Below are 26478 nucleotides of genomic sequence, written 5' to 3'. Positions count from 1 at the left end.
CTCCACCCTGTGAGGTGTGGGGTGTCAGACTGCCCCTAGTGGGGGATGTCTCCCAGTTAGGCTACTCAGGGGTCAGGGACCCACTTGAGCAGGCAGTCTGTCCCTTCTCAGATCTCAACCTCCGTGTTGGGAGATCCACTGCTCTCTTCAAAGCTGTCAGACAGAGTCGTTTGTGACTGCAGAGGCTTCTGCTGCGTTTATTGTTTACTGTGCCCTGTCCCCAGAGGTGGAGTCTACAGAGACAGGCAGGTTTCCTTGAGCTGCTGTGAGCTCCACCCAGTTGGAGCTTCCCAGCAGCTTTGTTTACCTACTTAAGCCTCAGCAATGGCGGGCGCCCCTCCCCCAGCCTCGCTGCTGCCTTGCCGGTAGATCACAGACTGCTGTGCTAGCAATGAGGGAGGCTCTGTGGGCGTGGGACCCTCCCGGCCAGGTGTGGGATATGATCTCCTGGTGTGCCTGTTTGCTTAAAGCGCAGTATTGGGGTGGGAGTTACCCAATTTTCCAGGTGTTGTGTGTCTCAGTTCCCCTGGCTAGGAAAAGGGATTCCCTTCCCCCTTGCGCTTCCCAGGTGAGGCAATGCTTCGCCCTGCTTCAGCTCTCGCTGGTCGGGCTGCAGCAGCTGACCAGCACCGATCATCCGGCACTCCCCAGTGAGATGAACCCAGTACCTCAGTTGAAAATGCCGAAATCACTGGTCTTCTGTGTCGCTCGCGCTGGGAGTTGGAGACTGGAGCTGTTCCTATTCGGCCATCTTGCCGTCAGTCCCCCTAGACTCACTTTAATAACAAATGTTGCATAACACATTTGATGAATGATAATATATATTATAAAAACATAGTGTAATAGGTAGTTCATCTACTAAAGGTTAGAAATCAACCTTTTAGGTAAAAACACTCTGTGTTGCCCCAATAACATTTTAATCTTTACAGATACAAGTTAGGACTTTTATCTGTAAAAGATTAAAATTGGTTGAGTGTCGTGGCTCACACCTGTAATCCCAGTGATAGGAACAGGAGGCAGAGAAATTCTGGGCAGAAAAGGGCAAGGTCCCTGGCAAAGCCCCACCCTCAAGCCTGGAACTATGCCCCAAAGTGAGAACCTGCATTCCTGTTTTCCCGCTCGAATGTTGTCTTTTCCAAAACCACACATGGCCTGTTCCACCCCCATCCTGTACCCATAAAAACCCCTGACTCAACTGACAGTGGGAAGAGAAAGGGAGAGGAGGAAAGGCAGCTGTATGGTATGACTGCAGTTTGACATTGGAGAAAAGCAGCTTGACCTCAGAGGGATGGCTTAATGGTGTTGCTTCGGAGAGTCCAGTGGGGGACAGTCAGAATCCAGGGGAAGATCACCTTCCTGCTCCATCCCTCTTCCAGCTCTCCTTCCCTCTGAGAGCCACTTTCATTGGCAATAAAATCCTCCGTATTTACCACCCTTCAATTCATTCGTGTGACCCGATTTTTACTGGATGCTGAACAAGAGCTTGGGTGCCACAAGTGTGAGCGGCAAAGCTAAAAGAGCACTGTAACACATGCCCTCTGGGGCTTCAGGGGTCACGAGTACCCCCCTAGACACTGCGGTGGGGGGCGGCCCACGGAGTTTTGCTCCTGCCAGCACCCAAAAGTGCAAGCTCTGGCTCCTGCACCCGCTCACCTGCTGCTCCCCGTCCCACCAGGGGTTGAGAGCTGTGGACCGAGTAAGTGAGGCACTCCTGTCATGAGGCCCAGGAAGGGGTCAAGGAAAATTTTCTGTTTCACCAGCACTTTGAGAGACTGAGGTGGGCGGATCACTTGAGGTCAGGAGTTAAAGACCAGCTTGGCCAACGTGGTGAAAACCTCTCTCTGCTAAAAATATAAAAAAAGTTAGCTGGACATGGTGATGTGTGCCTGTAATCCCAGCTATTCAGGAGGCTGAGACATGAGAATCACTTGAATCCAGGAGGCAGAGGTGGCAGTGAGCTGAGTTTGTGCCTCTGCACTCCAGCCTGGGTGACAGAGTGAGATTCTGTTTTTTTTTTTTTTTTTTTTTTTAAGATTGAAGCTAATGTTTATGGACTTAACAACTTTTCTTCAGTCAACATTTGAATAGATTTATTAAAAAAAATTCAAAGTCAAACTCTACCCCACCCAGCACATTGAAATACTATTAGGATATAGATACTTCATTTAAATTTGCCTGGTTCGGTTGGAGAAACATCAGTTTTTACTTGGTTCTTCTGTTCTGTGATGTATTTATTCTTCGGATCATTTTAATTTTTGGTTTTGGTTAACTTAATAAAAAAAGTCAGAATCTCGGTTTTTAGAATTTGAATGTACCTCATCCTGTTCCTCTTTCTACTGAGTGAGGAATCCTTTCTTACAGCAGTGCTTGATCTGTTTGTCAGTGCACCCAGTTCCATCAACTGGTGTCTGTCCCTCTTTCGTGTTTACTCTTGTGACCACAGAAAGACTTTCTATCTCAAAAATCTCCTTATATTCCTGAGAGGAAATCCAGTGTGGGGCAGAACAATCATAGCGAATCATCTCAGAAGTCACTGGAAATCAGGTGTATTGATTTTCCTTGGGTTAAGCTTCCATTCCAGGTTCAGTGGGGTTGGAAAGAGGAGGTGGAGTCATGTATAATATGATTTTACTTCTGCCTAAGATATCTAAATAATTTCTTCATCCAGAGCATAGATTTGGCAGTTTCTTGCAGAATGAGAGGGTGTATTTAACAGATGTTTGAGCCAATTTACCCACACTGTATGGTTTATTAATAAGCATTTCTTAACCTCAGTCTAAAATTCCACATAAGTAAAATTGAGGAAAGAGTTAACAGTGGTCAGCCTGTATGTATGGTATTGGAAATTCCCTTTAATATAGCATTCATTTGTATACTGTTGTAATGGCATATAGCACCTGCCTGTGATTGTTTGTGAAACTCCTATATCTGGGATCTGGCTGCTTAATGAGTTTCTTTTCTTTTCTTTTCTTTTCTTTTCTTTTCTTTTCTTTTCTTTNATGAGTTTCTTTTCTTTTCTTTTCTTTTCTTTTCTTTTCTTTTCTTTTCTTTTCTTTTCTTTTCTTTTCTTTTCTTTTCCCCCTCCCCTCCCCTCCCCTCCCCTCCCCTCTCCTCTCCTCCCCTCCCCTCTCCTCTCCTTTCTTTTGATGGAGTCTTGCTCTGTCACCTAGGCTGGAGTGCAGTGGCATAATCTCGGCTCACTGCAACCTCCGTCTCCTGGGTTCAAGCAATTCTCCTACCTCCACCTCCCGAGTAGCTGGGATTACAGGCACCCACCACCATGCCCAGCTGATTTTTGCATTTTTAGTAGAGATGGGGGTTTCACCACATTGGCCAGGCTGGTCTCGAACTCTTGACGTCAGGTGATCTGCCCGCCTCAGCCTCCCAAAGTGCTGGGATTACAGGCATGAGCCACCGTGCCCGGCCATGAATTTCATATTATAAATACACATACCAAATATAGTATTTAATGGTAAAATATAAATGTTTATTCATACAATACCTTTGGAAGGACACATAAAAAACCGGTCATTGGTTGCCCCTAAAGGAAGAGAATACCGTAGGCTGGAGGACAGAGATAGCAGGTATACCCTTTAATTGTATTTGAACTTTGTATTGTGTGTAAGTTACCTAAACAATAGTAAAGCACTAAAAAGTAAGTAAAATAAAAATGACAAACAGTAAGAAAAGGTAAGTTAAATGGAAAAGGCAAATACTCTTCTGGTATAATTCTAGCCAAATACAATTCCGTGGCGTCTATTTGAATTTCTTCTCCCAATTGTTAAGCTCTCTGTATTGATTGATGGCTAAGTTTGATTAGTATTTTTCTCTACATGGTAATTATATTTTAATATTTTTATCATCTTATTGTTTACTCAACTTAAAGTGATATAGAAGAGTTGCCAGGTTTCTCTTTGATGTGAGATCGCTTCTTGATTTGGAATGCAAATCAGAAGTGTCATTTTTTGAATAAAGGGACCAGATAACTTATAGGTATTCTTTCTCTAAATATAACTAAGGTAAGATTTTTTTTTTTTTTGAGGTACGTTAATCTGTATAAGTGGTAAAGAATTTACTTGAATTTCTCCAAATTCTCATGTCTAAAGTCTGATTGATTAAATTCATTTTTGGTATTTCATTTTGAAAAGAATGCAGCTTTAGCAAACCTCTTTGTATAAATTCAGTGGGATTAAGTTCATTTTAAAAAATTGTTATATCATTGTATTTTTAAAATTTACCAGTTTTATTTTTCTTTTTACCCTTCAGCCGGCCTCAGAAAGTGTGTTTGTGTCCATTTCTCCCAGCGCACCCTCTGCATATCTCTACCCATTTGTACATAATTCAGCATCCAGCAGAGGTAAGATTTTGTAAAATACACGATTTCAAATAGAATATGAGTCCACAAGAGGAAACACGAAGATAAACATACTTATCTTTACCAGCTCTTTAGCATTTCTGAAAAGAAGTTGATGATAAATACTTTCTCTTTTGGAAAAAAATAGTTTCTTTTTAATTTCATGTGGTAGTATAGAGTCATATGCTCTAGAGAGAGATAACATTTCACAAAATCTTTGTTACTGAATACTATATAAATGTAAAACTCTAATAATTTTGTATGAAGAAAAAATGAGATTTTGTGAATAAAGAGCTAAGAAAATCATTGCTTTTTAAATTTTGGTCATAGCTTATGTTCCTTGATGTCTTTTCTTGCTACAGTAGAGGTAACTTTGGCATTTTACTCTTACAAAGTGAATGTATAAATAAATTTTTGGTTTATTTTAGATGAATGGAAGAAACTTGTATATTTCATAATGCATGTTATATGTAAAGATTTTAAAATTAATACTCTCTTGTACAGGTACAATTATACATATGTGCCAGCGTGTATGTGTGTTTGTAACTTTTGATTAGCTGCTTAATGAAGAGGGGAGGAAGTTATAATTAATACAAAACTACTCAATGCATACTGTGAAGTATGTTTAGTGTAAACTACAGTTAAAACTCTTTCAGTATTTAGGAACTGAGGGCATCATAGACCCAGTCAAGCGTTCTAAGAAGGAATAATTATTTTTTAAATTTCTCAAGTCTGGATCACTTGAAGACTTTAACAGAGGTATAAAAGAAATTAATCTTTTATCTTTTTCAAATAATGAAACATTTATTTATTTATTTATTTATTTATTTATTGAGACAGGGTCTCCCTCTGTCACCCAGGCTGCAGTACAGTGGCACAATCTCAGCTTACTGCAATCTCTGCCTCCCATGTACAAACAATTCTCATGGCTTAGCCTTGAAACATTTTTTCTTTTATTGCAAATTGTTAACTACTCCATTTGGTGGGCAACCTTTTTCTCAGCCTTTTTTTTTTTTTTTTTTTTTGAGATGGAGTCTTGCTCTGTTGCCCAGGCTGGAGTGCAGTGACGCGATCTCAGCTCACTGCAAGCTCTGCCTTCCGGGTTCACGCCATTCTCCTACTTAAGCCTCCCAAGTATAGCTGGGACTACAGGTGCCTGCCACAATGCCCGGCTAATTTTTTGTATTTTTAGTAGAGACGGGGTTTCACCATGTTAGCCAGGATGGTCTTGATCTCCTGACCTCGTGATCTGCCCGCCTCAGCCTCCCAAAGTGCTGGGATTACAGGCGTGAGCCACCGCACCTGGCCTAACCTTTTTCTCTGTCTTAACAGCATCATGCTTTTGTCAGGATTATGACAATTTTGGTCACTAGCACTATTTTACTGCCTTTAAACTTAAAACATTGTACAGCTCAAAATTTATGTAAAATGATAGCTTGCTGGCCATAGCAGTTTTGGTTAAAACCTGACTTTTGAGGCTGGGAGTGGTGGCTCATGCCTATAATTCAAGCACTTTGGGAGGCTGAAGAAGGAGGATAACTTGAGCCCACAAGTTTGAGACCAGCCTGGACAACATAGTGAGACCTCGTCTATATAAACAAATAAAAAAATTAGCCAAGTGTGGTGGCACATGCCTATAGGCCTAGCTACTTGGGAGGCTGAGGTGGGAGCATCCCTTCTGCCCAGGAGTTTTAGGCTGCAATGAGCTATGATTGTGACACTGCACTCCCACCTGGGCTATATAGCAAGACCCTATCTTAAAAAACAAAACAAAACAAAACCCCAAACCACTTGAGATTTGATGGTAAGTACTGCGTTCATTTTGCAGTGGACACAGTATGGTGCCTTTTCATTATTGTGTGGTTCCAGATATAAGATAGCTTTTTTAATATGGGTGTTTTCATTGATTTGTGGCAATATTAATGTTTTCTTTCTATTTTTTGTAGAGATGGAGTCTCACTATGTTGCCCAGGCTAGTCTTGAACTCCTGGCCTTGAGTGATCCTCCTGCCTTAGCCTCCTACGGTGGTAGAATTGCAGGCATGAGCCATCATGCTTGGCCTTTTTTTCTTTTTTTTAAATGTTTTCAAATATCTTATTTTTAATTTATTTTTTACCATTAATCTATGGTTTAGATGATGCGTTCATCATTGTGTGTGCTACAAATATATTTTATGCATATACAAATGCATCCATACAGTTTTTCCTTCTCAGCAAAGGAACTTTCTATTATTATTTTTTTCTGTTTTTAAGAATGGGGTCTCACTATATTGCCCAGACAGGTCTCAAACCCAGGGCTCAAGGTATCCTCCAGCCTCTGCCTCCCTAAGAGCTGGGACTATAGGCATGAGCCACCCTGCCCAGCCATTCTCAACAAAGGAATTTTCCAGTTTTCATCTAACTTATGAATGCTGGGCTGCCTGTGCTTAACTTCAGCACACCATTTCCAATAAAAGGATATGCTAGTTTTTTGACTCTCCCATAAAAAAGTTATTAAAAACCATTTAGATAGGCTTTAGGAGGGGGCTTTGGGAAAAGAAGACTTGGTGGGGTAGATGATATGGAGGTGATATGATGGAGCATTTCAAAGAGTAGGTATACATATATATAAAATTACTTAAGGATAAAAACAGAAAAGCTATCTCAAAAATAACAAAAAGCTTTACGAGAAAGAAGTGTTAAATGACTTGGCCTTTGTGAATAATGTATATTTAGTCGTGAAGATGCAACACTCTTTATTGACTTAACTAATAATATTAGATGTGAGAGGAAGGAGAGGTGTTAGATAGCTAAATCCTCATTTGTTATGAGACGCAGTACTTAAGGGCTGTGGAGCTAGACTGCCCAAGCTCAAATTCTTAATAGTTCTATAAACTATGGAACTTTGGGCGAGTTAATTAACATATTTGTGTTTCAGTTTCCTCATTAGTAAAATGGATGTGACAAAAGATATATTTCTGTCTGTGTATTGCACTTAGAATTGTGTGCCTTAATATTAGCTGTTATGATGATAATTGGTAGATTTTGGATAATATCTAAAATTGATAAGAAATAGAAAAACAATGTTTATTATGTGGTTATATGGAGGTAACTACCAGAAGAAATAGCCAAAAGAGTTAAAGTGATTGCCTCCAGTAAGTGGTACTGGGGAGTACATCTGGGAACAACTGTGGCATTTTAAGTCTTTTGGCACTATTTAATTTGACATATATACATGTATTACTTTGATAAAGGTTTAGAAAGTGATTAAGTCTGTGTCACAGTCTCATGGTGATGGTAAGGGGAGAAGAACACTGTATTAAACATTGGAAAATGTCCTAAAACCACCTAAGGCAGAGTGACTAATCACATGGCTCTATGGGATTCAAGGTAGAATTCTCGTGGCAACAAGAAAGATGGTTTCCAGTGTTGGAAGCTAGGACATTGAAGAAACCACTGATGACAGTCAAGTTAATGGCATTTTCAAAAACGGCCACCAGATTTCTCCACTCTAAAGTTATTTTTTTTGTTCTCTTTCCATACTCTATATTCTGTGGAAGGAAGGCCATAAATCCAGCCCACACTCAAGTGGGAGGAAGAGACTAAGCTTCACCTTCTGGAGGGGGTAGTATTTACATTTATTATTTGGAATTCTTTTGTAAGGAAGAGTTGTTTCTTCTCCCCCATTTATTTATTAAGTCATTTATTTATATCATTCCGGACTCTAATTTGTACTTTGGGTTATAATCCAGTACTGTGTTATTTATTTTGTTGCTCAGATTGTTCAGTTTTAGCCATTGGGAGCTCTTTAAGATTGACTTCTATGTCCCTTCGACATACCACATTGTTTGTTTTCCTCTTTAAAAAAAATTTTTAATTTAAATAAAGAGGCTATGCTGGGAAGAACCCATTGTTTTGTTTTCTGAGCACTTCCTTGCTGTTTGGGCATAAAGATCTAGGCAATTATCTTCAAGCTGACATAGTGCAAAATGTAATTACTTGTGAAATGAAAAACTTGTCAGAATAAATGATTCAATTTAGTTAAACACAAATTTACATTTTAGTAATCTTTAATCATTATATATATTAATGTAATCTTCTTTGATCAGTAAACCCGTAAACATACCCAAATAGAATAAAAAGGTATGCTTGTGTTATGGTTAATACTGATAAATCAGAGAAATTTTACCTCTTTTTATTAAACTGTGGTCTTTAGTAAAAGGCTTGTAAAAGTTATACATAAAGTTATGAATCAGATGTTCATTATAAAATATTTAAAAGTGTGTATATCTAAGTAAAAATCTATGTTTCAATTCATTTTTTAATTAAAGGAAAACAAAGTGTTGCGTACAGTTCCTCTACTAGCAGCATGCCTCCCCCAGGACAAGTGTAAAGTAAAGATTGGTCGTCGCTTCAGTGAAGAAAGGTAAATTAACTGTTAGGGCAATGTAAATAATTCTTTTCTACACAGATCTTTAAAAATGGTTTCGTTCAACTTATTCATTTCTTTCGGGTTATTCGTGGTCTAAAGAGTGGAAATTAGTCAAAAAATTTAAGTTCTGCTAACCCCCGACCACACAAAATAATACAAGATAAAACAAAACAAAATCAGAAATAAAAAAATAAATAATGTGTAAGCAAAGGAATATTTAACCTAAAAGTATGTTTTAACTTAAAGTATGTTTAACTTAAAAGGCAAATATACTTGGTGCTTATGTCATTTTTGTTAAAAGTGCCTTCCAGTTGGTAGATGGTAGGGTTCTTTTTTTTTTTTTTTAAATATCTTCCACAACATTTTTTTTTGGTAGGGTTCTTGTGTTAGATTTAGTTCAGTTTTTTTTCTCCCTATGGTGCCTAATATAGTGCTTACTTAGTAAATTATTATTATTATTATTTTTCGAAGCAGGATCTCACTTTGTTGCCCAGTCTGGCATGCAGTGGTGCAATTTTGGCTTACTGCAACCTCCACCTCTTGGGCTCAAGGGATCCTCCCACCTCAGCTTCCTGAGCAGCTGGGACTACAGGCATGAGCCACTGTGCCTGGCCAATAAATTATTATTTGCTGATGAATTTTAAATTAAAGCAGATTAGAACTGTCAATATAAATGTAGTAATTGAATGATTAATTTAGGCTTTTGTTAGAGTACATGATGAAATCATGGGGGAATGATTAAGAGACTTACTGCTTTTGGTGTCCTTTGTAAATTTTTGCCTCTAGTATATAAGAAAACAATTGGTTTTTATATATTAACTCTGTATCCAGTAACTTTCTAAATTCATCTGTTAGTTGTAGAAATTGTTTTGTAGATTCCCTGGAACTTTCTATGTAAGCAGCATTGTCATCTGCAAATGGGATCATTTATATTTCTTCCTTTCTGATACTTATCCTTTCTTTTTCCTTGCCTCATTGCAATAACTGATACTTTTAGTATAATGTTTATTAGAAGTGGTGAAAGCCAACATCTTTACCTTGGTCCCAAACTCTGTGGACATTATTAACTATGATATTAGCTGTATGTTTCTCCCCCCAAGCATTATTGAGGATAATTGATAGATAAAAGTTATATTTATCATGTACAGTGTGATGTTTTGATGTATGTGTACATTGTGAAATGATTAGCACAGTCAAGCTAATTAACACATTTATCACCTCACACAGTTAAGATTTGTTTAAAACGTTCAATAATGTTGAGAATACTATAGTATGGCTGTGTCAGGAGAGACACAATGAGGAAGTGAAGCCAAAATGCATGAAAGGAAAGAAGTTTATTACACATAGATACTAGAGAGGTTAGGATGCCAATGTGAGGCCAAAGGGAAGTCTGGAAATAGGGGATTCAGCTGCTGGGTGGGCGGGAAGAGGAGACCTGTGGGATTATGCCTTTATTAAGGTCTGTGGGGATTATCCCTTGGGATTTCCCTGTGGGTTGTGGACTGGCTAGTTTAAAGAGAACAATGTGAAGGGGGAGCTTATTCATATGACTCTGGTATTATTCATATGACTCTGGGTTTTATTGTGGTCAGCAGCTATGGGATGTGTTGGGTTTTGGATTAGTGAGGAACAAGTAGGCTATATGGCAAACACCACACAGGGAGAGAAAGTTTTAACTAGGCCAAAGGTGACAGGGTTGGCTGGATTACGGATAACTTATGTCAGGCCTAAAATGGATGTCAAGGCAACCACTGTATTAAACAAATTTATAACAATAGTTTTACTTTTTTTTTTTTTTTTGCAGTGATAACATTTAAGACCTGCCCTCATGGCTGTTTTCAAGTATACAATCTGTTAACTCTAATAACCATGTTATACGATGTAATTTATCAGTTTCTAAAGTGCAGAGAATTTTAATTATGAATGGGTGTTTGTTGAATTTTGTGAAATCCATCTATTGAAATGATCATGTAGATTCTCTCCTTAATTCTGTTAATATAGTGTGTTATATTGATTGATTTCTGCATGTTAAAACCCTTCTATTTCTAAGATAAAACCCACCTGGTCATATTATAATTTGTGGGATGGTTTTTTTCTTACAAATATAATTCATTTATTAAACATAAGGAATTTCGTATTTTCTATTTATTTTTGTGTCAGTTTTTATATTTTGTACCTTTCAAAGAAATGGTACAAGTTATCTAAATTGTTGAATTTATTGTCATAAAGTTGCTTGTAGCATTTATTTATCGTTATTGTCATGTCTGTAGAATTTGTAGTGGTAGCCTCTTTTAATTCCTGATTTAGGTAATTTGTGTCTTTTTTCTTAGTCTGTTTCGGTAGATTTCTTTGAAGAACCAAGATTTGGCTTTGTATTTTTCTCTGTTTGATTTTGTAATTGATTTCTACTCTTCATTGTCAATTTTTTTCTTGCTTCGGATTTAATTTCTCTTTTTTTCTTTTTTTTTTAGTAGAGGATTAGATAACAGATTTTAAACCTTTTCGTTCATTCATATAAACATAATTTTTTAAAAAAAATAAATTGAGATGGGGTCTTGCTATGTTGACTAGGCTGGTCTCAAACTCCTGACCTCAGGTGATCCTCTCATCTTGGCCTCCCAAAGTGCTAGGATTACAGATGTGAGCTGCTGTGCCCGGTCCTTTTTGCTTTTTATCAGTGTTTTGTAGTTTTTCACATACAGGTACTTTACATATTTTATTGGATTCACACCTAAGAATTTCATTTTTGGAGGGCTATTTTAATGGTATTTAAAACAATTACAAATGTGAATTTTTCATTGTTGGTATGTGGGAAAGCAGTTGACTTTTGTATATTAACCTTATATCTTGTGACCTTGCTGTACTTATTTACTTGTTCTTGGAGGTTATTTTTTTTTAATTTTTATTTTTTTGGTCAGTTCCGTGGGCTTTTCTATATAGATAATTATGTCGTCTGAGGAATATATATGGTTTTATTTCATCTTTCCAGTTTGTATGTCTTTTGTTCCCTTTTCTTATTTCAGTAGCTAGGGGTTGAATAGCAGTGGTGAGAGGACATCCTTGTTTTGTTCTCAGTGTTAGAGAACTGTTATGTATAATGCTAGCTATAGGTATTTTGCAAATGTTCTGTATTAAATTGAGGCCATTCTCCCCTATTTCTAGCTTGTGGAGAATTTTTCTCATGAGTGGACTTTGGGTTTTGTCAAGTACGTTTTCTTTGTGAATTGGTACAGTCCTTTGATGTTTCTTCTTTAGTCCATTGATGTGGTTGATTACATTTATTGATTTTGAATGTTAAACCAGTCTTCCATCCCTGTAATAAATCTGATTTGTGATGGTAGATAAGTTTTTATGCATATTGGATTTAATTTGCTGGTATTTTGTTGAGAATTTTTGTGTTTATGTTCATAAGGGATATTGATCTATAGTTTTCCTTTCTTGTAATGCCTTTATTTGGTTTTGATATGCGGGTAATGCTGGCCTTATGAAATGAATTAGGCAATGTTCTGTCTGTTTTTATTATCTGGAAGAGATTGTAGAGAATTGATACCATTTCATCTTGAAATGTTTGAGAGAATTCACTGCTGAAACCACCTGGGCCTGGTGATTTGTTTTTTTAGAAGATTATTAATTATTGATTCAATTTCTTTGATAGACATAGAGCTTTTCAGTTTTCCTGTTTCTCCTTGTGTGAGTTTTGATAGTTTGTTTTTCAAAGAATTAATTTCCTCTGAACTATGAAATTTGTGGGCATTGAGTTTTTTGTAGTATTTCTTTATTATTAATGACTATAGAATCAGTAATGATCCCCATTTTTTATTTCTGATATTGGTAGTTGTGTCTTTGCTCTTTTTTTTTTTTTTGATTACCTTAGGTGTAGTTTTATCCATTTAATTGATCTTTTCAAAGAACCAGTGTATTAATTTGCTAGGACTGTCATAATAAAATACCACATATTGGGTGGCCAAAGAGAAGTTTATTTTCCACAGTTCTTGAGTTTAGAACTCTTTAAGATCAAGAGGTCAGTAGATTTGGTTTCTCCTGAGGCCTCTCCTTGGCTTGCGGTTGGTTGCCCTCTCATTGCTTGTTCACATAGTTGTCCCTCTGAACAGGTGTGCCCCTGCCATCTCTTCTTTTGTGTCCAAATTTCCTCTTATAACCATATCAGTTAGATTAGAATAGAGAACACCCTAATGGCTTCATTTTAACTTCATCACCTCTTTAAAGGTGATTTATCAGTCTCTGAATACCATCATATTCTGAGCTACTAGGGGTTAGGACTTCAACTTTTGAATTTTGGGGAGGACACAATTCCTTCTGTTAACAGTCAGCTTTTGGTTTCATTGATTTTCTCTGTTGTCTTCCTATTTTGAACTTCATTGATTTCCATCTTAGGTTTTACTCTTTCTTTTCTTTTTTTAGTGCTTGTTTTAGGCTTAAATTGCTCTTCTTTCTCTAGCCTTTTTTTTTTTTTTTTGGTCAAGACAGAATCTTGCTACATTGCTCAGGCTGATCTTGAGCTCCTGGCCTCAGGTGACCTTCCTGCCTCTGGGATTAGAGGCATGAGCCACCATGCCCAGCCCTATCTAACTTTTATTGTTGTTGTTGTTGTGTTTTTAAGGAGGAAGCTCAGACTGTTGATTTTCAGGTCTTTCCTCTTTCCTAATATGTGTGTTTTAATGCTACGAATATCCCTCTAAGCAGTGCTTTTGCTGCATCCCACACATTTTGATAAGTTGTATTTTCATTTTCGTTTAGTTCAAACTATTTAAAAATTTCCCTTGAGACTTATCTCTTGACCCGTGGTTTATTTAGAAGTGTGTTGTTTATTCTCCAATATTGTGGAGTTTTCCAGCAAGTTTTCTGGCTCTAATTTAATTCCATTGTAGTCTGAGAGCATACTTTGTATGATTTCTATTTTAAATTTGTCGGGGTATGTTTTATGGCCCAGAATGTGGTCTGTTTTGGTGAGTGTTTCATGTGAACTTGAGAGGAATGTATATTTTGTTGTTGGTGAACTATTCTATAAATATCAATTAGATCAAGTTGATTGACAATGCTGTTCAGGCCAACAATATCCTTACTGATTTTTTTGCCTGCTTGATCTACCAGTTACTGACAAGGTTGTACTGAGTCTCCAACTATATTACTGGATTTGTCTATTTATCTTTTCAGTTCTATTGGTTTTTGCCTTACATATTGTGAACAGTGAATTGTTAAGTACATACATGTTAAAAGATTTTTATGTCTTCTTGGAGAATTGACTCTTTTGTCATTATGTAATGCCTCTCTTCATCCTGATAATTTTCCTTCTGATGTCTGCTTTGTCTGTAGTTAATATAGCTACTGCAGTTACCTTTTTTTATTTTTTTGAGACAAGGTCTCATTCTGTTGCCCAAGCTCGAGTGTAGTGGCACAATCATGGTTCACTGCAGCCTTGACTTCCCAGGCTCAAGCGATTCTCCTGCCTCCGCCTCCCGAGTAGCTGGGACTATAGGTGGACGCCACCATGCTTGGCTAATTTTTAAACGTTTTTGGAGAGATGGGGGTCTCACTGTGTTGCCTAGGCTGGTCTTGAACTCTTGGGCTCAAGCAGTGCTCCTGCCTCAGCCTCCCAAAGTGCTGGGATTACAGGGGTGAGCTGCTGTGCCTGGCCTAGAATTATCTTTTGATTAGTATTATCATATATCTTTCTCCCCTTTTTTTTTGGAAAGGGTTTTATTGATACGTAATTCACATACCATTTAACTTACCAATTTAAAATGTACAAATTAATTGGTTTCTACTATATCCAAAGATATTTGCAACCATCACCAATTTAAAATATGTCATCACCTCAAAAAGAAACCCTCTACCTTTAACTATTACTTACCTATCCCTATGCCCTCCATCCTTTCCAACTCCCTGCACCTTTCCAGTCCTAGGCAAACACTAGTCTACTTTGTGTTTCTATTGATTTTCCTATTTGATATTCATATTTGATATCTGATATTCCATATAAATGAAATAATGTATTTGGACTTTTGTGACTGGCTTCTTTCACTTAGCATAATGCTTTCAAGGTTGTAACACGTATGTTGTAACATACATTAGTACTTAATTTCTTTTTGTGGTTAAATAATAGGTAGAAAAAAAGCTGTGTAAGTAGTTTCTCTTGAGGGAAAGGCCTTTGTTATGGAGAATGCTGTGGGCTATTTCGAGATGGTTACTTTTTTTTTCCTCTGGTTTTTGGAGTTTTTGCCCTGGGGCGTCAGTTCTCTGATGGATCTAAGAAAAGTTGTTAATTTTCAGTTTGTTAGCATTTTTCTTGTGAAGATGGGCTTGATGACTTTCAAGCTCTTTATTTCTGAGCTGAAATTGGAAGTCCAAATTATATTTCCAAGAACAATGATAATTTGTCTACTTTCCCCTTAATGTTTTGTTTTTTTGCTTGTGGGCAAAGGGTGTCTCATTCGTTGTTTTATCTCCAGTAACAAAAAGCTTTGACACATTTTTGAATGAATGTTGAACCAACAAACTCTATAATTGAACTGGATGATGGTGTAGGGGCCAAGGGAAACCTTCCTCTTCACCCTCTGAAGGTCTGCTGAAAATCATCTGACAAAAGACAAATTAAAGGGAGAAAAGGCATACAAATTTATTAATGTGTAAGAGAGTCTTATGAGATATAAGAACTCAAAGAAATGGCCAGATGGTTGATGCTTTTATGTCATCTTGAGGTTTACAGAAAGAATAGGGGCTTAGAGCCTGGCAAAGCCGGTTATTATGGCAAAAACACATGGAACGGGAAGAAGAGGAGGCCTGGCTAGCACAAGTGGTCTTGTTATGCAGATGAAACTGCACAGATAGCAGCCTTCATGGAGAATAGAGGGTAAATATTTCTTTCAGACAATTAAGGTTGTCAGACTTTCAGTTATTATTTCCTAAATCTGGACAAGGGAAGGTCCTCAGAGAAAGCCTGGCTGCCATCTGTTTTTCTCTACAGATGCAACAGCTTTTCAAGGCTACTGCTGTTTGCAAGCCCTCTAAACAGCCGTCTCAACGTATGTCAAATAAGTATATTTTGAAGTGAAATATTTTGGTTTCCTTCAATAGATCATATAAGGTGTTATAAGAAAAACTTCAGCCAAATTAAATTTAAAGGTATTTAATTGAGCAATGAACAATTCGTGAATCGGGCAGCCCCCAGAATCACTGCAGATTCAGAGAGACTCCAGGGATGCCTTGTGGTCAGAACAAATTTGTAGATGAGAAAAAAAAAGAGAAGTGACATACAGAAATCAGCAGTGAGGTACGGAAACAGCTGGATTGGTTACAGGTTGGGGTGTGCCTTATTTGAACACAGTTTGAACACTTAGCAGTCTGTAAGTGGTTGAAGTGTGGCCACTGGGATTGGCCAAGACTCAGCCATTGTTACAGGTGTGTACTCCTAAGTTAGATGTTCAATCTTGTCTGCCTATTAAGATAGGTTAGATTTCATCCACAAGGACTCAAATTTAGAAGTATGGAATCCTTCTCAGGCCATATTTAGTTGGCTTTAACAAAGGTGAATTTGAGAATGTGGCTTGCCTGTGCAACCTAACTTTTCTTTATGGTTCTTCCATTGCTACTAGATTTTGCCCTGGGATTGTTAGGATTGTTTGTGCTAGGATTGTTAGGCAATGCCAGTTGTTTACTTTGATAAAGTGGATCAGATTACACATGAAATATTAGTGAGAAAAGGAAGAATTCTTTGGAAGGGCTAAAGTTATGTCACTGGCAGTTGGATAGAAAAGCTTTAATAGAGAAGAATAGAAGAATAGTGAGGATTGGAAAGCCTAGAGGTGAGTGGCAGAATTGTGGTGAATAAATCAGTAGAGAGTACACAAAATTTTGAGTGTTTTAAATTCATACTTTATAAACTAATTAATACCTATATTTGATTAGACAAATGACTAGATATAGGGAGACTTTTATTAGGAAATTCAGTAAGCATAATAAAACCTTTTTTCCTCACAAGCTAATAAAGATATATTTTTAAAAAACTTTTTCAGAGATCCTGAACTTTCAACTGTTTGCCGGAAGTCTGGTACATTAATATTATATCCTGGGGCTGAAGCTGCTAATTTAGAAGAATTTATATTAGATTCTCCTGTTTATCCTTCTACAATCATCATCATTGACGGTACATGGAGCCAGGCTAAGGACATTTTCTATAAGAATTCCTTGTTCCGACATCCCAAACAGGTAAACTAGTAATTTTAACAGAGAATAAATATAAATGTATAATTAGGTATATTGTGTATGTTTTCTGTGAAGGGATACATATGCATTTTTATATATGAATTTGGTGGTATTTCTGTGTGTGAATATATAGTACATAGATATATATGTATGTTTATGAGTTTGAATATATATATTTTTTGAATATATATATATTAAATTTCAAATTTGTAATTTATTCTCTCTTACTGCCAAATTTTACTGTAGTTGAGGCATTTGGCTATACTGAGTCTCTTAGATATTTCATCAGAGAAGTCTAAGGATTATTTTTATTATGTATTAATGTGTTTTGTTAAGAAGCATTTCTTATTTAAATACTATTATTTGGTTACTGAATTACCTAGTTCTTATTAGGAATGACTAAGTTTTTATGAAATACTTTTTGTCATTCATTATTATAGTTATATGGTTTAATCTTCAGTTTTTTGATGTAATTAATTATGAAGACACCTTTCTTAATATTGGTCCATTCTTGTATTCCTGGAATGGACTCTACTGAGTAAACTATTAAACATTTTTGATATATTGCTGGAAATTATATTTTATTTAATGGCATTGAATTATGTGTATTTTTGGTTCACTGTCAGGTTTGGGTATTAAGATAATGTTAACCTCCAAAGTAAATTGCAGAGATTTTAATATTTTTCTATGACCTGGAATAGTTTAAATAATACTAGAATTCCATGCATCTTAGAAATTAGATGGAACTCATTGGTGAAATCACTTGGTTCTGTTCTCTTTAAAAATGATAGCTTTTAAATTCTTTTTTCAAACTCTTCTAAGGAAATTATTCAAGCTTTCTACTTCTATTTGGATCAGTTTTTAATAACTTTTATATTTCTCTAGGGAATGATCTCTTTTCTATAAGTTGGCAGATTGGTTGCCCTGTACTTATGTACAGTCTTAAATAATTATTTTAATTTCTCAGGAATGCATTTTTTTCTTGTTTTTAATCATACACACACAGATGTAGACATACACACACATGCACAAACGTTTTTTACACAAATAGATTCAAAAGGGGTTTCTCTATAGAGCTTTTAAAAGTATAAGCTTTTAGGTTGTTTATATTGGCTATTATAGTTTATTTTTATTTCATTACATTGAACTTTTTTCTTGACCAATTTTATATTTCATCTTTTTGGGCTTATTTTCTTCTATTATTTTTCTGGTTTTATAACATTTTTACTAAGAGTACTTCTGTAGACTGAATTGTGTTCCTTGTTCCTCCCCCAACCCCATGCGTATATTGGAGCCCTAACTTCCAATATAATGGTATTTGGAGATGGGACCTTTGGGAGGTGATTAGATTGTGAAGGCAGAGCCCTCATGATGGGATTAGTACCTTTAGAAGAAGAAACATGAGAGATATTTCCTTTTCTCTTTCTGCCTCTCTCTGTCTCTCTCTCTGTCTCTCTCTCTCTCTCTCTCTCTGTCTCTCTCTCTCTGCATGTGAGGACACAGCAAGAAGACTTCCATTTGCAAGCCAGGAAGAGAACTCTGACCAGGACTGTGACCATGCAGGTGCTCTGATTCAGACTTCCCAGCTTCTAGAACTGTGAGAAATGAGTGTTACAACAGCCTGAGCTGACTAAAACAAGTACTAATAAATTTCTTTATTAAGATTTCTGAGTTCTGCTAGGCTTGGTGGCTTGTACCCAAAATTCCAGCTCCTTGTGAGGCTGAGGTGGGAGGATCACTTGAGCCCAGGAGTTTGAGGTTACAGTGAGCTATGATTGTGCCACTGCACTCCAGCCTGGGTGCCAGAGGGAGACCCTGTCTCTAAAAAAAAAATCACTTTCTTTTTTGAATAAAAGGGTTAAGATGGATGCAATATTTCTGCTGGTATAACTGTCATGGTATCCCATTTTTTGGATTGAAGTGTTCTTTTATCAGTAACATTGATATAAGTTGTTTTGATTTCTTTCTACCCATGGGTTATCAATGAATTCTTTTTAAAAAAATTTCAGTAGCTTTTGGGGTACAAGTGGTTTTTGGTTACATGGATGAATTCTGTAGTGGTGAATTCTGAGAATTCTGAGTGGTGAATTCTGAGACTGCACCCATCACCTGAGCAGTGTACACTGTACCCAATATTTAGTCTTTTACTTCTCATCTCCCTCCTCCCACCCAGAGTCCCCAAAATTTATTATGTACATCTTTGCATCCTCATAGCTTAGCTCCCACTTATAAATGAGAACATAATGGAGTTTGGTTTTCCATTCCTGGGTTACTTCACTTAGATTAATGGCCTCCAGTTCCATCCAAGTTGCTGCAAAAGACATTAGTTTATTTTTATGACTGAGTAGTATTCTGTGGTGTATATATACTACATTTTCTTTATCCACTCATTGGTTGATGGGCACTTAGATTGGTTCCATGTCTTTGCAATTGTGAATTGTGCTGCTATAAACATGACTGCGCATATGTCTTTTTCTTTTTAAATTCAAATGAGGTCTCACTGTGTTGTCCAGGCTGGACTTGAACTCTTGGGCTTAAGTGATCCTCTCCCTCCCTTGGCTTCCCAAAGTGCTGGGGTTACAGGCATGAGGCATCACGCTTTGCTTATGTGTCTTTTTCATATAATGACTTCTTTTCCTTTGGGTAAATACCTAGTAGTGGGATTGCTTGACTGAACGGTAGATCTACTTTTAGTTCTTTAAGGAATCTCCATACTATCAATGAGTTCTTAATTCTTAAGTGTTTTAACACTTTTCATCATTATTTTACTTTTATTTCTGATTTGGTGGAATCGTGATAAAACAGCATTAGCCACACTATTTTGAATAAGTTTATGATTTCTGTGTGAATAGGTACCTGGTAGATTTTTGTTCATGTTCTATTACTGTAAAAATGTACATTCTCTATTTAGGTATGTAAGTATTCATACTATTGCTTTTAAGTTTGTTAATTGTATTTTTCTTTATGTTTTTATTTTTTGGTATACTTGGACTGTTTGATACTGAAAAAGGATTATGAAAAGCTTCAGTGCTTATGTATTTTTAACGATGTTATCCCTGCATTCCCAGTAGTTTTTGTGTTATTTATCTGCTCTGTTGTTGGGTGCATAAAAGCTATACACTTAGTGAAGAATAACAATGGAACCCTGACTTCTGAGGTTTTAAACTTAAATTCTTTTTTTTTTTTTTTGAGACGGAGTCTCGCTCTATCGCCCAGGCTGGAGTGCTGTGGCCGGATCTCAGCTCACTGCAAGCTCCGCCTCCCGGGTTTACGCCATTCTCCTGCCTCAGCCTCCGAGTAGCTGGGATTACAGGCGCCCGCCACCTCGCCCGGCTAGTTTTTTGTATTTTTTAGTAGAGATGGGGTTTCACCGTGTTTGCCAGGATGGTCTCGATCTCCTGACATTGTGATCCGCCCGTCTCGGCCTCCCAAAGTGCTGGGATTACAGGCTTGAGCCACCGCGCCCGGCCTAAACTTAAATTCTTTATAGTTTTTATTCTCTTTGACCAAAATGCAGACATAGTTTTTAGATGAGACTAAAATACATGACACAATTACAAAAAATAGCTAATGCATTGAGTACTTTGATGGAGCAGTCCCAATTCCAAGTGTTTTACATGTATTGACTCATTTATCTTTCCCCAAATCCTATGAGTTAATAAGTATTGGTATCTTAGCTAACAGATGAGGAAGCCAAAGTACAGAGACATTAAATAACTTGCTTTAGATCACATAACTATTTCACAGCATAGCCACAATTTGAACCCATCTTGTTAGAGCTAAAGCCAGCAGCCTCAACCACAGTGGTATACTGTTACTAAATGGAAAACTTCGATTCAGGATATTTACATAGAATAGCTTTAGATTTCTCTGACTTCCTGAATATTCATTGATATTCGTTGTCTTCCACATAACGAGTTTATGTCTAACTCATAAAAGCCATGGATACGGTTAGATTGTGGCACATCCCAGATAAAATTTTAAGTTCATATTACATTTAAATATCACCCAATATACAGAGAAAGTTTAACAAAAGTGTTACTTCTGTAAAACATTTTAGTCTAAACATTTGAAAAAAATTTTTTCATGCATATGTTATGTCTACATCTTTAATCTTTTCGTTCTGTGGTAACTACACAGCTATCACAGAGATAAAGCACACAGTCACGTTAAAAATGTTAAATCTATTTTAAAAGATAAAATTCATCAGAATTATTTTCTCCTTTAAATTGAGCATCAGATTAGGAAATATATAAATAATTTCTCAGTTCTACTATACTATACATTTCTATCTCCTTCTCCTCTTTTTGTTTTTTCAAACCAGAAGCAAATGCAGGTGGGTATGTAAACTTGAGATAAGTAATGCTTTGCAACCATAGTATAAAAGCAAAATACTTCATGGAAACATCAGATAGATTTGATTACATCATGTGAAATATCACATAGACTCAAGTGAAAAGGCAAATGGCTTTCTGAGGAACTATCAAATCAGATAAAGACTTCATAGGCTTAGAATTATTAGAAATGAATAAGGTAAATGTGAAAATCTAAATACAAAGCAGGCCAAAGATATGAAAAAAAAGTTCACAAGATAGAAAATAAATGTTCTTATAAAAATCATCATTTACCCTATTAATCATATGACAAGATCCTAAGTTATAAATTTTTATGAAATAACTTAAAATTTACAGAAAAGTTTCAAGAATAATACTAAGTACCCTTGAATACACTAATCCAGATTCCTCAAGCATTAACATTATACCATGTTTGCCTTACTCTTCCTTTATGTATATATGCATGTATGTGTATAATTATGTTTTTCTGACTCATTTGAGAGCAAGGAATAGATATCCAGATTTCACGATTTCATTTTTTTTTTTTTGAGATGGAGTCTCGCTCTGTTGCCCAGGCTGGAGTGCAGTGGCGCAGTCTTGGCTCACTGCAACATCTGCCTCTTGGGTTCTAGCGATTCTTCTGTCTCAGCTTCCCAAGTAGCTGGGACTTCAGGTGCGCACCACCATGCCCAGCTAATTTTTGTATTTTTTAGTAGACAAAGGGCTTCACATATTGGCCAGGCTGATCTTGAACTCCTGACCTCAAGTGATCTGCCCACCTCGGCCTCCTAAAGTGCTGGGATTACAGGTGTGAGCCACCACACCTGGCGAGATTTCACTTTTTGAAATTGATGTTTTGCTAGCTCTAGGCCAGCAAGATGGTCTTTTTGTAAATATTTGTAGGAAATAAAATAGTAATTAAAAACCTCACCCAATATATGAAAACTCAAATGTTACATATCTTGGTACAGTTTCATCTAAATATACATAAGAAATATGGATTATCTTAGAATTAATATTATTTTTGGAATTTTAGAGTCTCATGTATCCAGTCCAAATATGAGTATGGCTTGATCAGACAAAATATGTTTCTAGAACTTGTTGCACAAAAGCAATGAAATCTGTACATTTACTGTTTTTTTAAAAAAAATATATAAACAGATAAATAGGTAAATTGAGCTGAAAAAGGTATTGATTTTTTAAAGTAACTATATGCTTGTTTTCTGACAGCTATAAAATGTAAAATGATAGTGGCAATTGTAGTGATTTTTATGGTGAATTCTAAACTACCTTATGTAACACTAAAAGTTTGTTCATTTTAAAATATATTTTTAAATTCTTGAAAAATTGCCTGTTCACATATTTAGTGTATTACAAGATTTAGTTAATTAGTATCCCTATTCCCCAGCTTTTCTGGATGAAGATAAATTCATTTAATTACATAATAGACTTTCCTAGGGGCCTGCTTTAGTAGATGAATACAAATATTCATGCCCCTTTCATGGGTAACTGACAGAATTTCGACTCAAACTAACTTAAACAAGGACATATATAGATCATGTACCAGTGAGGTTCAGAGTGAGTAGGAGTGGCTTCAGACTTTGCTGGATCTGGTTCTCAGGGAGTTCTGTTTTTAGGGTATGCTTCTCTTTGTTTTGGTCTGATTTTCTCTTATGAATGGACTTCTTTCCTGTACTGGAAATTACCTGTAGGAAGCAGGAGATTAATATCCTCCTGGTAGGAGGTACCTCCAGTATGATATGACATGCTCAGTAGCTAAACTGTTGATAAACAGCTGTGTGAGACCTGGGGCAGTTGGAGGAGTTCACGGCCCCTGTCTGTTGGTCTGCCCTCTGCCTTTTTGGAAGACTCTTGAGAATCAACCAAAGGAGTTTTCCTGGAGGTCCCTGGTAGGGGAGGGATACAGAATCTGTGTCTTCTGACTAGTGTGAAGCCACACTGGGCTGAAGAAGCCAGTCTTTCCGGCAATTATGACAGCTCTTGAATTTTTAAAGAATTTTTTATGCCCTCCCAAAGCATTTAAATGTTGTCTAACATGTTCCAGTGTCTGTCTGAGGTGGTTTATAAAAGCAGGGACAAAACTTCTATTATTCAGAGTCAGGCTGTTACTGGTGGAAGAGATCCGAGTTACCCTGAGTTACCAGCAGCACATCGGTGCAGGTCTGCAGCAACTTCAGTCCGTGCCTCCTCAGAAGAAAGACTTTGAAGGACCTAAAAGCAGGAAGAGACTGAGGCCCGTTTCAGAGTAGGAGTCGAAGTTTATTTAAAAGGCTTTAGAACAGGAAAGAAAGGAAAGTTCACTTGGAAGAGATCCAAGAGGGTGCCTGAAGGTCAAAGATCCTAGGGCTTTATAGGCTCGCCTCTTTCCCATGATCCTTCCCTTAGGGTGGGCTTCCTGCATGCGCAGTGTCTCCCTCACCCTTGGAGCTCATGCAGTGTGTTTAGCAAGTTGCATGCATGCCTGTCTGAGGCTTTCTTCCCTTTTTCTGGTGGCATATACCTGGAAGGTCATATTTCGCCATTTTGTCTCTTAGTGAGCATGCCCAGGAAGTTTTTTCTCCCTGGCAACTGCATTCAACTAACACTTTAATTTTAGTAGCTGTGGATCATCAGGAAGTGACCTCTCTCTGGCACCCTGGGTGGGCTGCCAAATTACCATTTTTAGAGGGGCAGTGTGACAATCGTCAAACCTCACCTGATATTCCTAGTGGGTAGGGGGAGAGCTCTCTCCTGCCCTGCTCATGTCTATCCTACTACCTGTAACAAGGTGAGAATGAGGTAAAATTTATAAGGGGAAATAAGGTGAAATTTCATTTCAGTGTTTCCCAAAACATGATTATCATTTCACTGAAATGAAATTTTCCCAGTGTTATAAATTGCCTGTTTAAAAAAAAAGTTTATTGAATGCCTACCTGGCAGTATATACCAGGCAATGTGCTGGTTATAAAAAAGAATAAGAATAAAAACTTTTCGGGAGTTCTCAAAAAAGAAAAATGACCTCCTGGTTTTATTTATGCTAACAGAAAGATGGTTTCTCTTTCCCAGAGTAGAATCCTGGATGGCCCTTTTATTGGGGTTGGGGTGGAGAGTGATACCATTATTGACAAGAGGAGTGCGTGAATTAGGAAATTCCTCAGAGGACGTGGGCTGTTGTTTTCAGAAGGATGATTTAAAAGTATGACTAAGCAAACAAAAAAACTCCCTATATACTGTAGTCTACTATACATAGTTTATTTGTAAATATAGTCTTTTGCTTATTTTTTTGTTTATTCAAGGTACTGTATATATATGTTTTAACAATTCTCTCTTATAGTCTTGTCTACAAAGTAAAAATGTTAAAAGAAAATTTAAATCAGTTTTTGCATAAGTTTCCCAAATCTGTAAATAATGTTTTTAAATTAATTCGGTTTTATTTCTAAATGTAATGTTATTTTTTCTCACTATGCCTTCAATATGCATATACCCCACCCCTGTTTTTTGCATAGAATTATTAGTTATTACTTAGTTGATCCATTCAGTTTCTGTAATAGTGTAAAAATTTTGCTCTAAATATATGAGAGAAAAATGGCAGAAAGGAAACCAATATCAGAATTAAAGTCCAAAGTGTTGTGTTTATAGAAGAAATATAGTTTTTTCCCCCTCCTAATCAGTAACTAACCATATGTGAACTTCATACTTACATAATTGAGGAATGAAAGAATTGTAATGCAAACCCATTAACTTGGCCTCTTTTTAATCTTGAATTCTAATATATCCAGACCATTTGGCAGTGAATCTCTTTCCCAGAGGAATTTTACACACAAGACCCTTGACATTTGCTAGGAATAAATCCAAGGTAATATGGAAGTGTTTGTAGAGGCTCCTGGCTTTCTTCATAAACATATTTCCATGTAGTAGTTGCATATCCTTTCTCTACTGCTGTTAAAATGTCCACTAAAGCTTAAATTTCTCACTTGATAAGCACAGTGCTGTTGGGAGCACTCTTTGGGTAAAACATTTTTATGAAAACTTTTTCTTGTGTCCACATAGAGCTGTTACAGACTGGTTTATGTTATGTATCTGATCTATTGCCAAACACATCGTTATTCTTTTTATGTTATCCAAAACTTCAGTTTTTAAAATCTCTCTCAGCATTCAGAGTTGGTTTACATTTTAACACAGTCGCATTGTGATGTAGATTCTGAATAGACTCTTCTACTTACTGTGCGTTAAGTGACTTCTGTACTGTATCTTCCAGGAAATATGCTTTAAATAAGTGCCACAACAAAATAATTTCATGTTTTGAAATGTCTTTCTCCTTTGGGGCAGAGCCAGAACCCTTGAGTGTTAAATTCAAAATACCAATGGTCTAACAAATCAGTGATTTACTTTTTTTTTCTCTTTCTTTTTTTCTTTTTAAATTATTATTATTATACTTTAAGTTCTAGGATACATGTGCACAATGTGCAGTTTGTTACATATGTATACATGTGCCATGTTGGTGTGCTGTACCCATTAATTCGTCATTTACGTTAGGTATGTCTCCTAATGCTATCCCTCCCCCCGTCCCCTCCCCACAGTAGTCCCCGGTGTGTGATGTTCCCCTTCCTGTGTCCAAATGATCTCATTGTTCAATTCCCACCTATGAGTGAAAACATGCGGTGTTTGGTTTTCTGTTCTTGCAATAGTTTGCTGAGAATGATGGTTTCCAGCTGCATCCATGTCCCTACAAAGGGTACAAACTCATCCTTTTTTATGGCTGCATAGTATTCCATGGTGTATATGTGCCACATTGTCTTAATCGAGTCTGTCACTGATGGACATTTGGGTTGATTCCAAGTCTTTGCTATTGTGAATAGTGCTACAGTAAACATATGTGTGCATGTGTCTTTATAGCAGCATGATTTATAATCCTTTGGGTATATACCCAGTATTGGGATGGCTGGGTCAAATATTATTTCTAGTTCTAGATCCTTGAGGAATTGCCACACTGTTTTCCACAATGGTTGAACTAGTTTACAGTCCCACCAACAGTGTAAAAGTGTTCCTATTTCTCCACATCCTCTCCAGCTCCTGTTGTTTCCTGACTTTTTAATGATTGCCATTCTAACTGGTGTGAGATGGTATCTCATTGTGGTTTTGATTTGCATTTCTCTG

General features: G+C 36.8%; 1 protein-coding gene across 1 annotated transcript in view; it reads left to right on the top strand.

The window, feature by feature from the left end:
* Positions 1–26478, top strand: part of DTWD2 (DTW domain containing 2) — a 168763-nt gene that overhangs the window by 48468 nt on the left and 93817 nt on the right. The window contains exons 2-4 of the mRNA XM_025388433.1: positions 4267–4357; positions 8664–8758; positions 16798–16990. Coding sequence (XP_025244218.1) covers positions 4267–4357; positions 8664–8758; positions 16798–16990 — 379 coding nt within the window. The remainder of the gene's footprint in view (positions 1–4266; positions 4358–8663; positions 8759–16797; positions 16991–26478) is intronic.

This window comes from Theropithecus gelada, chromosome 6, assembly GCF_003255815.1.
Source record: "Theropithecus gelada isolate Dixy chromosome 6, Tgel_1.0, whole genome shotgun sequence".
NCBI lineage: Eukaryota > Metazoa > Chordata > Mammalia > Primates > Cercopithecidae > Theropithecus > Theropithecus gelada.
Note: the sequence above shows the minus strand (reverse complement) of the source record. Positions and strands in the feature narration are given on the sequence as shown.